This window comes from Lissotriton vulgaris, chromosome 10, assembly GCF_964263255.1.
Source record: "Lissotriton vulgaris chromosome 10, aLisVul1.2, whole genome shotgun sequence".
Classification (NCBI taxonomy): domain Eukaryota; kingdom Metazoa; phylum Chordata; class Amphibia; order Caudata; family Salamandridae; genus Lissotriton; species Lissotriton vulgaris.
The window spans coordinates 172,729,347-172,745,480 of record NC_141698.1 but is presented as its reverse complement, the minus strand read 5'-3'; the positions used below and the strand labels follow the sequence as shown (position 1 = coordinate 172,745,480).

Here is a 16,134-nt window from a genome sequence, read left to right as displayed (position 1 = left end):
TTCTTATTCCTCGATATCCCCTCTTCAACCAGATGAATTTCTCCCATCTTTCCTTGCAAAGACAAGTTTGAGAGTCCTTGTAAAATGTAAAACCAATGCTTCTGTTTTGAGTAGGTTAAGCTTGATGTGCTGAACAGCAGGACTTAAATCAATCTGTGAAATGAAAGAAAGACTTAAACCACCAGGCTCAACATGAAAACATTTTCTGTGGAATTATTTAGCACAAATTAAACAGTGTGATCACTCCTTTAAGATCCTGTTATTCATTTATTGAGTGGTCACCTCGTGCTGAAATACACAGCTTTTTATATGTATGTATCTTCTTTGGACCAAATAGCTAATATTTATTAAGTTAATGTAATTTAGCTTTTAGTTCTTTAAATAGCTTTACTGTAGCATCAAGCAGCTAGGCACACGAGTGTCTGTCACAATATCGTCCACATGTATAAATAACTGGGAAATATATAACCCTTTTTTTCCACTGTTTTGCTTTTCAGATGGATTCCAATGTGTGCATCGCTCTTTATCGCGAATAAGGAAAACTGGATCCATTTTGTACCACAAAATAATGACTCTTTTCAGCAAATTCAAGAGTTTTTTGCCTGCGTTGCTTCATTCATGTCTCTACAGCTACGCGGAATGGTCATAAACTCCCTGCAGGACATCCTTTCATTTTTTGCTATTCATAAGGTACAGTACTGGGATGCAAGCCTCATCTACTCTCTATATGTACTTTTATGTTATATCTATGGAATATTTTGGCTCCTATAAAAAGTAAGATTTATTTATTCCTAAAACAGCTCTCGCATCATATGGTTGCACGGTGATTAGAAAAACACCTTCCTTTTCTATTTCCTTAAATTGTGGCATGCTTAAATACCTGAAAAGATATTATTCGCACCAAAGTTAAACAAATAGAAACAATGTCTAGTTAATATAGCGCCTTATCCTCACCCACCGCGTCTATGCACAAAGGTATGAGAATAGGTGCTTGCCACTGGACCGGGTTAACATATGGGAGTGTCCGGAGATCATCCCATATTGGACGAGAGTCGCTGATATCATGTCCAGGGTGGTGGGAGGGACGGTGCCAATGGAGCCAAAGTGGCTATTACTGATGGTCAATGGAGACACAGACTGGTCGAGATACTTGGAACTCTGGCTGACCCAAGCAGCGGGGGTGGTGAAACGGAATATTGCTAGAGGGTGGGGGGGACAGTCACCCCCGCGATGGGACGACTGGCAGCGTGACCTCGACTGGTGCCAAAGGGCAGAGGAAACAGTATATAAAAGTAGGGGGTGTACTAAAAAGTGAGAAAAAGTGTGGACACCCTGGCGCAGGTACAGAGAAACTGGTGCAATCATGGGAGGATAGGAAGGTTGGGATTGGCTTATCGTCCTTGTTGTTCCCTACTGATAAATGGGATGTCAATTTAGTAATATGTCCCAATGTACTATTTTGCAAGTGTGTGATGCTGTATGGTCTCATGAGCATTGTTAATAAAAAGAATTAAAAAAAAGAATATGTGGTTGCCACTGAAGCCCGTTAGCTGCAGAATAGTTAATATAGCGCCTTATCCTCGCCCACCACCTCTATGCACAAAGGAATAAGAATATGTGTTTGCCACTGAACCCTAGTTCGCTGCTCTTTGCAGGTCCACACTGATGGCGGCAGTGCTCTGACCACCGTCTCCTAGATACAACCTCAGCTTCACTCATGTAATCACCTGCCTGACTAACAATCTTGCAACCTGTGTGCACTTCTCCCCATTGTAACACAGCTGAACTTGGTCCCCTTGGAAGTCCACATTACAGTTCTGACTTGCTTGTCAGCGAAGTGAACACAAATAAGCATTGGCAAACCAATAGGACTGACTTTTTAAAATGAAAGTGCAGTAGCTGTCGATTTTGTATGTAATGGTGTGTAGACTTGTAAAAGGGGGAATGTGGGAATGATTCAAAGGTTGGGTGAAGAGAAGGATTAACTAGCACGTGGATGTGTAAATGGATAAGTAAGTGACTAATTGAGTTAATGGAAAAGTGGATGCGTGAATGAATGTTTGGGCGAATGACTGCATGGAGGGTTGAATAGGTGAGGAGATGCCTGGATGAATGGAGGAATAGGATGCTGTGTTCATAATTGGTTGAAAGAGTGATGAATGAGTGAGGAGTGGATGGAAATGGGGAAGATGATGAGTGACTGGACGGATGGGCGAGGCCAAGAAGCTCATATTCTCATATTCAGCTATTCACAAAGCCACAGACAGACTTTCCAAACATACGAGCTGCGCTTTCAGAGATGAAAAGCCAAACCTGTGGTATGTGGCAATGTTTGTATAATATTTGATAAACCGATAGACATGTTATGTTTTTTTTTTAAGTTTAATTTTAATGTAATAGTCTACTGACCAAAATTACAACCAATGTGAGGTACAGGTTACTTTTCAACAGGGCTCTCAAGCTGATCAGTTTCATGCATGAGTAGCTCATTGAGTTCTGTTTTTAGGTTTCGCCTGTCGAAAGCTGCGCACTGCGCAGCTTTTCGGCGCAGGTGAAATCTTATGTGTACAGTGTGTGTGTGTTGTCCCACCCCTCTGTTCCATTGGCTAGCTCCATAAATGGAGGCTAGCCATTGGAACAGAGATCAGTCCGTCAATGCCGGAGCAGATTCGTGATTTTTAGGCTTTTCGTAACATCATGAAGACGTGTCCACTGTGGGCGTGTACTTTTTTTTTTTTTTTTACATGGCTGTTTTTCATCATTTGTTCGATCGTCCTGGTCCCGCATGGTTGTATCCAGCTGTCCGTTCGCCCCCCCCCACCCCTCGTGGCTCCCGCTGTCCATGAGCCCGCCCCCCCTCCCGCTGTCCGTGTGCCCGTCCCCCTCCCACTGTCCGTGAGCCCGTCCCCCCTCCCGCTGTCCGTGATCCCGTCCCCCCTCCCACTGTCCGTGAGCCCGTCCCCTCTTCCATGACTGCTTCCACCCATGAGGGGGAGGCAGAAGTTACCAATGTAGACTCTAAGCTTTAATCCCCACTGTGTTGTAGGAATTCTATTAAGTCGATGTAGTTAGATTTAATGTGTTCTAGATCAGGGATTGATTGTAGTAGATGAATGATCGTGCCCCTGTTTAGAATATCCCGCGGTCCCCTTGTTTTATACTCTGGTGTCAGAAACCGCTTGTAAAACTCCTAACGATCGTGTGTCTTAGGTTGCGGACTACGCATGTTTGAGCTTGCAGGGGAAGACCGTTGTTGTGAGTTGGCCCTCTGGCGTCTTGGGGCCTGTGAGCATATGTGATCAAGTTCGATAATCAGTACTCTGCAATCTAATACAAATGCCAGAGACCAGCTACAGTTTGAACTTTTTATGTAAGCGGTTAATAGGGGAGAGAGAGAGAGAGAGAGAGACAAAAACACACAGACACACGCCAATCGTACTAGACAGTGTGAGCTTTTTTTTTTTCCCCCTAAAATGCATTCGAAACTGAGCTTAAGTTAAACTCCTCGATCTGGCATCACTGAAGTAGTATACCACGTGATATCTCGTATTACTGTTTCTTGTTTTTAGCAATGGTGTGAAGTTGCTGTAAGATGGCTCTTGGGCAGCTCTGAAGTTCTTGGACGCCTCTGCTCACAGCTGCACTCGGACCCTTGTGCACAGAGATTAAAGATGGGTGGGGGCTGGGGAGGAAGACGCAAAAAGGACCCAGGCAGGGAGGAAGGCTCTGGACGGGAACCAGGCGCCTCCCTGGCAGCACACAGGAGACAGCAGTAGGAGTGAGCTTTTAATTAAAGAGTGGCCAGCGGCTGAGCGAAGTCTGCGCAGCTGCCAAGTAACCCAGCCCGCAGCCCTCCAATGCGGCCTGAGGGGACGTGTGCCCTGGTCCTGTGCAGGCCTGAAGCTCTTCAAGATGCAGAGAGCTCAATGGGTTAATGCCCGCGCCGCAGAAAGTTCTACATAGCATGCTAGACACAGGATCACTTCCCAGGTACGCCTCTCTGCCTCTCATCCTTCTGAGGTCGGCAAACTGAGCCTGTTACATGGGGTGACCTGAACACCTGCTATTTAAAGTGCTTAAAAGCAGCAGGAGAGCGGTTTGGAGCACTATTTAGAAAGTTCTTATTTTGCAGGGGGAATCCCTCAAGTAATATAAAGTTAGACAAGAGCAACAGGTAACTATGAGGTCCAGTACCCGCCTCTCCTGCGGACACTGGAGCCTGGAAACCCCGGGACGCTAATGCGGGTGTAACTCAAACCGCACAACCGGCCTGCCACAAAACATTTGGAACAACAGTCTGGTAAACTGTGCTTGCGGGTGCACACCACGGAGCACTTCTGCCAACTTACTTATCGAGCGCCTGTTCAGCTGAATGCCTCTAGGCGCTAGCCAGGTCGTAGTTAGCGGGATACCCATTTCAATGACAACCATTTTTCCAGACAGCGACATTTGCAGGCTGCATGTGTGCGGCCACTGTGACTCTTGACACACCACATCAACCAGCATTTACAAGATGGCGACTGGTGAAATCTCCGGGCACACCTAAAGAGCGAGTAATGGGAAGGCTGGACTTAATTTTGACCATTGGTACCAACTAGGCCCGGGCGACATTTTAACAACAGCATTGTCATTTCAGGAATTGGTATGAAATTCCCAAAATTACGCCAGATCACATAATTATTACGCTGCAGTTCGCAACACCATTATAGCGAGAGTGCGTGAAAACAATGAGAACAACCAGAGCGTCAGCAGCTATTTTGACAATTGTGTACTGCGCTGGAATCATTTTGGGCTAAAAATAAAGTGTTAAATGGCAGGTCCCTATTTTATGTAATTAAGTGTAACATTATATCATTTTCTTGAAAATCGGTGTATTTACTCAAAAGCAACAACTTCTTCATGGCCCTGCCCCATATGCGAGAGATTAAGCTATTGGCATTGTAAATGACAATGCCATTTATTTATTTATTTTCAAAACCAACACATAAATAAAAATGTTGTCATTTACAATGCCAATAGCTCAAACTTTTCAAAAGGCGAAACCATTGCATTGTAAATGCTTGCTTCTTTTGATTCTGGGATTTGTAGTCATGTTTCTCACATTAGAAGATCATGACTACCAGTCCCAGAAGGGAAAGAGAAAGCCTGTACCTGGGATACTTGAGAGCTCTGGTTAATTTGCTCCTGTGTGGAGTATAAGTGATTGTGAGAGTTTTCAACTAGCCATACTCATCGAAAGGTAGACGTAAAACAAATGATGTAACTGAAGCACAATGTGGTAGCATAGAAAGTGCCTTATGTAGAATAATCCAATATGTTATCTGCAGCCGATTTATTTGAAAATCTACATTTCTTCTACAGTTATGCATTTATATCGTTCAATTTACAAATGAATAAAGCATGTTCTTCAAAGGGAACACACGCAGTTAACCTAATTTGTTAAACACATTTTTTTTATTATTAAAACACAAAACTAATTTATTTTTTTAACTTCAATTCGTTTTTCGAATTTTATTTAAAAACACATTTCTGTACTGAAGTAGATTTTGTCATTTCTTCTGGGCATATTTTCCCTTCCTTTCTGCGAGGATGCGTTTTGTATCCAACAGAAAGGCTTATTAAACAATTTTGGAGATGTTAATGTTACACAAAGTGGATGGGGGCAGATTTTTCACAAAGCCAGTGGGGTCTTACTATGATTTCTGCACAAAAATAGAATGTCTAGTAATATAAGCATTTGGATATCCAATAAGTTTGGGTTGTTTTCTTAGTGATAGTTCTTGGTGATGGACAGGCGAGTTTGTGTGTGTATGTTTCTATGTTTGTAGGGTTGTATGAATGAGAACCTTGATGAATTAATTGGGTATGTGAGTGGGTAAGTAAATGTTGGTAATCGTAGGGGTAAATGAGAGTGGTTGGATGAATGAATGCTGAACACTTGCAAATAAAACATTATCTCATTTACTAAACATTTGAAAAGGTGATTGGATGTGTCTTAACGTGGTCCTCACTTAGATGTGAAAACGTATTCTAATTGCTTCGGCCTCCTAAACCCTCGCCCTTCTGTTTCCCAGACGTTTTGTCCTTTATTTATACCAGATATTTCTGAGTTCTACTCCACTATATTTGACAGATATTTGTGACCTAGCACTATGAACTCAATCTCAGGGTGATGTCTTTCTGTCACCACATCCTAATCAACTTGGGGTTCAGGATGAGTAGGGACACTCGTGCTGTACAGCAAAGTTGTGAAGACCACCCCACAGCTCCTGAACCGCTCTTCAGCCTCTGCCTTCTTGCATTCTCTGAATCCTCCATCATCATCTTGACTTCCCACAGTGGCGCCATCCCACAAAAAAAAGAGCAGTTGATTCTGGTACTGGAAGTTTGCTTTGCAGATACTTGGAAGACAACAAACGAACACAAGCCAAGCAGATCCACTCTAGATCACAAACAATGGATACATGATGGAAAGAAAAGAAAGACCAACAAAACACAATAGTGGAGTGGTGTGGCTCACTGGTTAGAGGCTGCAGACCCAGAAGCAGAGGACGGCCCGGGACCAGGGTTCAATCCCCGACGCGGCAGGGTCGTGAACCAGGGTCAGCAGACTCGATAATTCTCGCCTCGGTGCCTACTCTAACCAGGGATCACACTCGGCAACTCTGGGCATTAGCTTGCCTCATCTCCACAACGGCCCCCCATAAACGCCGGGGATGCCTGGTTTCACCTTGAAGATACCCAGGAGGGAACATCTCACAGGGAAAGCCAGAACGGGTTTCCCAGCGGTCTATAGCGCCAGGACGCCTCCGGGTAGCAGTGCGCTTTACAAGACACACACATTTACATTTGCATTTACAATGGATACATGATGGAAAGAAAAGAAGGACCAACACTCTGTAGTCTTAGTTGAGGTCAACAACAGCAGTGGCCATCTTCGAAGTCAGACCTTTTATTTTAGATCACATTAAGGTCAATGATGCCAAGTCTTTTATCACTTTAGTTGGAGGTTTCTAGCCATATAAAATAGTAATTGGGTAAAATCATTCAAAGCTGTTTTGAATAATTAAAATAAGATGTTTCCATTTTACCATCATGCACTAAAATATGTAAATATTCATATTCTGCTTCAATGATGTTTGAATGCAACGTGGATATTAATATTAGTTAGAATAATCTGCATTTGCTGTACAAAGTTAAATCAGATGTCTGGTTGCCTTCCACAGACTAATATGGGCAGCATTTAGAAATACAATAAAAGTTCACAATATTTTGTACAGAGAGGCAAAGTGGTACTGGCAGCCTACACCTTACGATGATGAAGGTATATTCTGATGTCAGCTAACAACTTCACTAGACACTGGCTGTCACCTGTAGTGCACACAATAACTTTCAGGAAGGCTAGTGTGTGAAATTATGAAACAGTGCTAGAAATTGACTACTTTTCCTCGCAGTCCTCGCTCTTCAGGCATATTCCGACAGTAAAGTGGAAACACTCAATTGACACCTTTGACTAACATTTCCAGCACTGAATGGGTGTCCTGTGGGTAGTTCCAAAATGAGAATGACACTTCCAACAAGCAATTGAGGAATGGGGCTGACACTTGACACCTCTCTATATGGATTGTCCATTGAGCTGATCCAAAACCTTAAGAGCGCTTCCTAAAAGCATTTTTTGAAGGAAAGTTATCCAAAGTCCTTCTCTCGATTGCTTATTATCATTTTATTTATGATATCGCTTTCTTGGGCTTTAAGGCTGTCTTTATGCCAGATCTAAAAAGACAACTTTTCACATGAACTGCACCTCTCAGATGGGCTCTGCACAATGCACATCTCTTGCCCTCACAAGTCTAGAGATAAAGAAAGCCTGAATGAGCAAGCAAGAAAACAAGCCATATGAATCAGTGCTTTGAAGCATGCAGCAAACTTTCAATTCTTCTGAAAATGTTCTCCTCCTTGCATCCATTTAGAAAGTAACTGAAAATGCACCCCATCTCTTTGTTCCGGCTGTCAGATGGCAGATCTACCATGGCTTCCCACAATCAACTCCTCTTTCTTCAGTTTGACTGATATATTTTCATAGTCTTTATTTAAAGTATTTATCATTATGACTTCAATGAATAAATGTGTGATTTAACAGTCAAGAAGAAGTGGGTGGGGTTGGCTACCGATGGAGTGAGAGTTGCTCCACATTGGCTCCTCGCGGTACTCCTTTCTTAGAGGCTGTTCTCCAGTACTTAAATCACCACCCATACTTTTTGCGCTTTTATTGACAAATTGAGCCCTATGCAGCAGCACCTTGCCCGCTAAGGCGGACGAGCTTTGACTCACTGCTCTCTGAGCAGTTCAAAAAGGAAAATATTTTTTATAATAACGCAATGTTATTATAATTTTCTTTCCGTACTACAGTGGCTCAGTTGGTTTGTTTCATGCAGGGCGGGGCTGGGCTGGCCAGAGCAGAGGGGGGGGGGAGAGGTGGGCACTCTCTTAAGTGCGCATGATGGTTTGGCCGGCCATCTTGGGCCGGCCAAACAGTCATCCACACTTAGCATGTTCTCCACCTGTCTGCATTGTATAGCCTGGGTGGAGAACATGCACAGGTTCCCAGTCCCTGTCTGAGCGCCGAACTAGGGTGCTCAGACCAATCATGACGCTGCTGTCATGCTGGTGACAGCTGCGTCATGATTGGCTAGTTTGGTCTGGAAGCCCAGGTGCTTCCTGCTGACGGGAACCAGAAGAGAAGAGGATGGATGAGAGGCGGTGGCCGGTTGTACCCAGGTAAGTGCTATTTGTTATTTTATTCCTCCCCCACCCCTCCCGACCGCCCCCAATCTGTAGGAGCTGCCACTGGCCTCATGTATTTGCTTGAGGGGTTAAGTTAAAACCTTTTAGCTTGTAATTTTTTTTTGCAACATTTTATTGATATAGAACACAGCCAGGGTAATATTACAAACATCCTTTGCACTCCTATAGCTAGTAACAAGAACCGGTCAGTCCACAAAGAAGCAGCATTATTTTCATAACAGAAGTAAGCCCCAGATGGTAACAAAAAAATATGGTCACATTTGGCAACCAGCCCTTTTGCTAACAGTATTGAATTTTGCGAACCGACCTATGTATTATTAGATTGCTTCGCAAAATTACGAATCAGAGTGGGTCACAGTCTGACCTACCCGGTGCTTATTTTGAGCCAACGGTTGCTGCTGGAGCCCACTGGCATTTATTTTTTCTCAGTGAAAATTTACCGAGAGCAAGAGAGGGAAAAACATACAAACAGGAAAGAAGGAAGCAAAAGATGGAAACAAACTTTACAAAGGGAGAAAGCTGGAGCAGAGAGTGCCTGGCAGTGGATTAAAGAGACCTGAAGTGTATTCAGTACTACGCAGCCTTGGTATTTGGTGCACTGACATTTAAATGCGCTGACTTCAGACTTCAGAGCAGCACTTTGGGCACCAGCACTCGTTTTTTTACAAATTAAGCACTGGACCTACCTCATTAATATTCTTGAGGTAGATCGCAAATTGCAACACACGTCGATTGCAGGCATACACATAGATGTTGACCTGTAACATTCAGCATACCACCATGTCTGTGATTGCTTTTTAAAAAAGATTTTATTAAAACAGCCACATTTTGTTAGAGAAAACAGGGCTGCTTTTCTGAAAATAAAAATAAATAAAAACATTTCTGTGAGAATTGGCAGTAGTCCCCACCATTGATAATGGGATAGGGGCACAAAGGAGACCCCTTATCTCTTTGGCGAATAAGTTACCACCCCATTATGGGAGTCAGTAACCTTTCAATGGTTTGCAACCCAATTTCTGGTTGCAAACTATTGATACATCTGGTACTGATTCGGTATTTGGAACGGACGCCCGTTCCAAATACGTTCCAAAGTTTTAAACTTTTTACTATGTTGAAATGAATACTTTTATCACTTATACTACTTATAGTTAGTTGAACGTAGTGAGTTAGACTTTTAAGTATTCGGATTTGTGCTGCTAAATGCATATTGCACTTTGGGAAGGATGGTATTGACATTTCGCACTTTATCATGCTAATTTGCACATATATTAACGCTGTATAATTGCTGCTATTGTATATTGTGCACTGAAATAATGGTATAGTGCTTGCACTTTATTTTGACATAGTTAGACTTTTTAAGTATTCGGTCTTGTGTTGCTAAATGCATATTGCACTTTAGGAAGGATGGTATCGACACTCCGCACTTTATCATGCCAATTTGCACATATATTAATGTCGGACAAATGCTGCTATTGTATATTGTACACAGAAAAAAATTGTGTAATGCTTTGCGCTTTACTTTGACATATTTTGTACATATCTTAGTGGAAGTATGCCCTAAACTGTAGCTGTGCATCTGTAAGGATGACATAACCATTTTTTGGAATGTAATACTGCTAAATATGCATAGACATTAGAAGATAAGTGTACGTGCATTGGTAGAAATTTGCTCCATTGCAATTTATACATCTTTGAGGATGATATAATTGATCTGTACCTTAACATTGCTAAATTTTGTACATACATTAGTAGACAAATGCACCAAAAAGCACTTTAAGGATTGTCGGATATGTGTTGCCAAATGTATAATGTATTTAAGCTATTAAGGTATTTTACAAATCAAATTGATACATATGTATGTTGTTTTGTTTATTATGTCTGTTGCTATATGGTTGTATATTTATATACCGAATAAAGCATCTTTGACTTGACTTGACTTGGAACGGACGCCCACAAAATGGCCCTTCCAAACACCAAATTGGTATCCAGTTGCAATCCCATTTTCAATAGTCAGTGGTACTTTACTGACTCCCAAAATGGGCTAGGTGCATAGCAAAAATGTATTTGCAATTGCAAACTTCGTAACGGAGTGTTTGAAACCATAAAAACATTTTCTACATCCAGCCCTGTATTGTTAACTGAAAAACATAGGTACCATAGGGAGGAACTTGCACAGCTACATTTCAACTCGATTCATGTTATACAAATGCAAACATGAGAAACCAGTACAGGATCAGAAAACAGTTCAGCACGGACCCAGGCCCCAGGTGAAAACCCACAAGAGTCTCCAAGACCCAAGATAGCAGCTAGTACTTTTTCAGTGCCTAGATTTCTGACAACCTGTGTCCATGAGTCAACCTCTAATAAGTCTCTCATTACAAGTCAAGCACTAAATAGCGATCCCTGTGCAAAACCTGGTAATTCCAATCCTTATGAAAATTCGTATTTGCACAGGGATCAGAAACTGGAGTTGTGTGATAATTGCTTTGAAGAGATTTAAATGGAATTTGGGGTTCAATACTGAACTGGGTGGTCGAAAGAAGTGATGATAGGGATTACTTTTCTTGAAACGTGTATACTCAAATATTTGTGTAAGGGACCAGCCCGTACTGCTAGGGGAGTGATAGCTCAGTCTTCATTGGAGCACTGCCAGAAATCCCGCATCACCCATATAGGTAAACCAACAAAGGTAAATAAAAAGGTCAAGGTCCACAGCAACGTGAGATAAAAAAAGAAAACAAATCAACACAAGATAAAGAAAAACAATCATAGCCTAGCAATAGTTATTAGTGATTAGAAACAATCCTAGTGAAACCAAAGGAAGCAACTATCCCAGTGAAAATGTCAGTATGTAAAGTTAAAGTACAGGTAGCCAGTGATTCGATCCTGCACTGGTCCCTGGTGGGGCCTTGTCAAACACTGGTGCAGCTGATCAATTTGTAAAATTAAAGTTAGGATGTTTTCAAATTCTTGCATGTATTTAGGCTAATGTGCATAAAGCACTGGCCACTTAGAAAACTGTTATAGGTGTATGTCCACAACACTCATTTGGCTAGGGTCTCTCCGGCATCCATACATCAGCAGGAAGGGAGCCCTACAAGACAGACAACCCCTGGGTTTCTGATTCAAACCAAAGATACTGAGGGTGGGATGGAGATTGGAGGGTATTGTGTGCTAATATCTCATTTTCTCAGTGAACAGACATCTCACACACACACGCACACACACACACACACATACCTACTAACGTCAATTACTAATCAGCATAATAAAAAATAACTCGCACTTCCTTCACAAAACATTGCTTGAATGAAAATACTGTTATTGTTCAAACCCCCCAAAAATGAAATTTGTTTTTGGGAGGAGTGCAGGTGTTTCAAAAACACTTCTCGTGACCTCACACACATGACACAGTGGTGTGGAACTTAAAATATCTGCTTGTCCATGGGGCAGGTTACTTCATAAATCTACTTGTCCTAGAACAAAATCTGCTTCCCCTTTTTGTGCCATGTAATGCAGCAACAAATTATGGCAGCAATCTCATTATAAAAGAGACCTGATATAGCCTCTATGATTATGCCTGAGCTCATACTATTGTAGGGCTTGAATACTAGCAATTCTCTTATGTTGCAACGGTTCCACAGATCTACATTATGGGGCTGAAGGTAGTGGTAAGCAATAGTTCCAGGGTTGGAATGCCCTTTTGAGTCTGAGCAAACCTACTAACTTGCAGGTTTTAAGGGTTTTCACTAACTCTTCTCTAATCTTTTCCCATACATAGAAAGGTCGGAAATGTACTCCATACAATGGCAGACGTAAAACATCTTCCAGGGTTGGGAAAAAAGTGGTTGGAGGAAACGTGAACTTGAAAACACTAAGGTGTTCGCATGAGTAAATCTACACATGCATGTTTGCTCATGCTAAAATGCAGTTCACAAATATTTTCTGGGACTATTTTTTGGCCTACTTCTATAAATTCTTCTGAATTCACGAAAGCCGTATATCTGCACTTCATGCAAGGACATATGCCATGGGTGCACTGTTGAGTCTTTCTTTAATAATTGGGACCTAATTAGGTCTGGCGTTAACCAGGACCTTTAGTGCTTATTAAAATACTGTCTCTCTCTCTCTCTGTCCATCGACTTGCTTCGCTGTGAGTGACAGCATTCTGTTATTTCACAAGGAGCCTATCAGCTTTTTTTAAACCAAAAACAATGAGGGCCAGGCAGCTCCCATACCAATAACGTTTTACTAAAACCATACCAAAACAAGTCACTCTTTGACAAAACCAAAAGGCTGACCACCAATTTCAGATCTACTGCATTCGCCAATGTTTGTTTATTTTTATGTTTCCCATAATCTTATTGAAACTGGTTACACTGATTTTCTATTATGAATATTTTTGGGGAATACTAGCATACATCAACACATTTTACTAAATGAGGCTTCAAAGAAATGGTACCTAAAATTTTGCAGTAGTTTAGCAAAACTTTTTTTTTCCTACTTGCATATTTTGTGAACATTTTATTTAGAAAGCAAAGATTTACCAATTAAGCTTCTCCAAATATTTCCATCTAATCAGAGGGCATTCTAGGAGCATTATACATAGCCTCATATTGCTAAACTTTGAAAATGTGTGTACACATTTTTATACTGAAACCACTGTCAGTAGTACAGTCCGAGCTCACACCATTTAGAGCTCTCACCCTAATAATAAAGGCATTGCATTAAAGAACCACAAATATAAGTTTAAACAGTGTTAACACATGGACACGAATATTACCTTAACTGCAGACAATGTACTTCCGTGATCTATAATGGGGTACTGTAAACTGGCAGCCAAAGGGGTTGTGCTGTAAGGGGTTGGGTCTACTTGTCCCAAGGACAAAATTCCCCTTGTGGCCATAAAATATAACTTCTTGCAGAGTTTTATATAGCGCGAACTAGACCCGAACCGAATCAGGTATCAGAGCGCTTTACATAGTACCAGTTACGTTACATGAGGACAGACACATTCATTTTAGGCACGGGGAGATTAAGTGATTTGCCCAGAATCACAGGAGGTTTTGGCGTCGTTACCGAGACTCGAACCCAGGTCCCCAGGTCCGAGGTCATACATATGCATCCGAAGCGCAGACCTTCTAGGCATCACACAGTCTTGACTTGCTCTACATCAATATTATTGGGGGCTCTTCCACCTCAGTACCATTATTTGACATGCTGGTTCCTAAAGGAAATTCCATCAATAATAGCACACAAAAGTCCTTGAGGCAATGTAGCCATCATTCACAGAGACACTTGGTAGTGCATCACAACTAATTATATCTCCTTCTAATCCCTCAGACCTCTTTTGTTCAGACTCAACCACAGAAACACAAGGACATTCTGCATCATCTAATGCCCCTCCAATCCCCAGGCCACAACATCACATTCCTCTACCATTCTGATGAACTCAACATAGAAATACAATTTTCTTTTTTAAAAGAACCCCTGACAGTTAAACTCAAATATTTCTGACAGGCCATAATCTCAATAAGCATGTCACTTCATGAACCATTAAGAAAGGCAACAGTCTAACCACATTATCACCATACCTAATTTGTGTTTTAGATCTGCCTATCCTAGACTGGTTAGCTATAAATGCATGATGTAATGTAAATGTAATGTAAATTGATACTTGTATAGCGCACTACTCACCCGCAAGGGTCTCAAGGTGCTTGTACGAATACCGCTGTGGAACCCATCCTGGCTTTCCCTGTGAGGCGTCCACTCCTGGGCACCCCCAAGGTGGAGGCCAGGCATCCTTAGCTTTGTGGGGGCCGATGTGGAGATTAAGCAAGCTATTGCCCAGAGTTGCAGAGTGGGACTCCATGATTGGAATAGGCACCGAGGCGAGAATTATCAGGTCCGTGGAATTTTGAGCCCAAGACCCGCCGAGGTGAGGAATTGAACCCTGGTCCCGGGCTAGACGTCTGCATCAGTGTCTGCCGCTCTAACTATTGAGCCACAGTTCTCCACTCTGATCCCTTCCCATGCTCATCTCTGATCTTGAATTCCCAAAAAGTGTGCACACAAAACCAACCAGAATTTGGAAACCACTTCTGAAAAGCATTTCCAACCAGCCCCTCTCTTATCAGCCATAAGATATTGCTCAGAATGACAGCTCCCTCAATTCCACTGACTCCGTTACAGTTACCCAGAATGATTCAACGCAGTACATCATTATTGTCCTAGCACCTCACAATCTAAACTCCATGAACGGTAGACCTTCCCCATTTTGTACTCAAAATACTTTCATACCAGTAAAGGATCAGCAAGGAGACTTGAGATGTCATTGAGAGAAAAACTGAATCCCTGACGCTCTTGTAGCTCGAAATGAACAAAGAAAACTTACAAAGGCATACGTCTCCCAACCTAAGCCAACTACTTTAGAAACTGTATCAGGGTAGCAAGTAACTACTCAAGAGCCCTAATCCAAATCATAAAACCATATATGAACCCTATTAGCTAACCTAAAATTCCTAGCTCAGTCGCCCAGATGAAAGCTGCACCAAATCCATTGTTAAGAAAAACTATGATGACCTAAATCTTTACCATTCATTCTTCACTCTTCCTATTCCAAAAAGATCAGCAATTAAATGGTTGTTCTTGCAACCACTAGCTATAGAACCACTTCCTAAGATCTCCACAACTTGCTTAAAGGTCCCACTCACAGGTATTCTAATCATCGTTTCAACAGCACTCAAATTGGACCAAGTATCTCCCATATTCAAGAAATCAAACCTCAATCCCCCAAAAAACTTCAAGCCTTAGGACCAACCACCAAACTACAATTCCTGGGACTGCTGGTATACATTATCAGCAAAAACCTCTTAAACAACTTTCAATCTGGTTTCAGACCTAAAAGCAGCACAAAGATGTCAGTCCTTAAAACCCTAGATGACCATCCTCAGAATCATTGATGATAGAATAACATGTCTACTGGCCTTACAGGATTTATCTGCTGCTTTCAACACAATCCGGTATAACTCCCTTCTAAGTCTCTGATTAGGAGATAGGTGGATTCCATGAGGGGATTCCTGATGGGCTAAATCATTGTTACAGGCTGGTATTTCTGCATTGATTCTGCCTAATATAAGCTACCCTCCTCTGAACGGAGAATAACTGTGCAAACACAAAATGTACCATCCAGAGTTCTGTCCAATATTCCTTATTCTGAGGAGTTTAATACTCCCACTTTCCACCAGTTCTGAACAGCTGATAAAAGGGACCAGTGGTATTCCTGTGGAGCGCGGATGGAGGCTGAGAGGTTAGGGAAAGGAAGGAGAA

The 16,134-nt window shown here is 42.0% G+C and overlaps 1 protein-coding gene across 1 annotated transcript in view; it reads left to right on the top strand.

Annotated features, from left to right (window-relative positions):
• The window catches only part of DNAH3 (dynein axonemal heavy chain 3), a 614,138-nt gene that overhangs the window by 160,559 nt on the left and 437,445 nt on the right, over nucleotides 1-16,134 (top strand). The window contains exon 9 of the mRNA XM_086940811.1: nucleotides 498-690. Coding sequence (XP_086796937.1) covers nucleotides 498-690 — 193 coding nt within the window. The remainder of the gene's footprint in view (nucleotides 1-497; nucleotides 691-16,134) is intronic.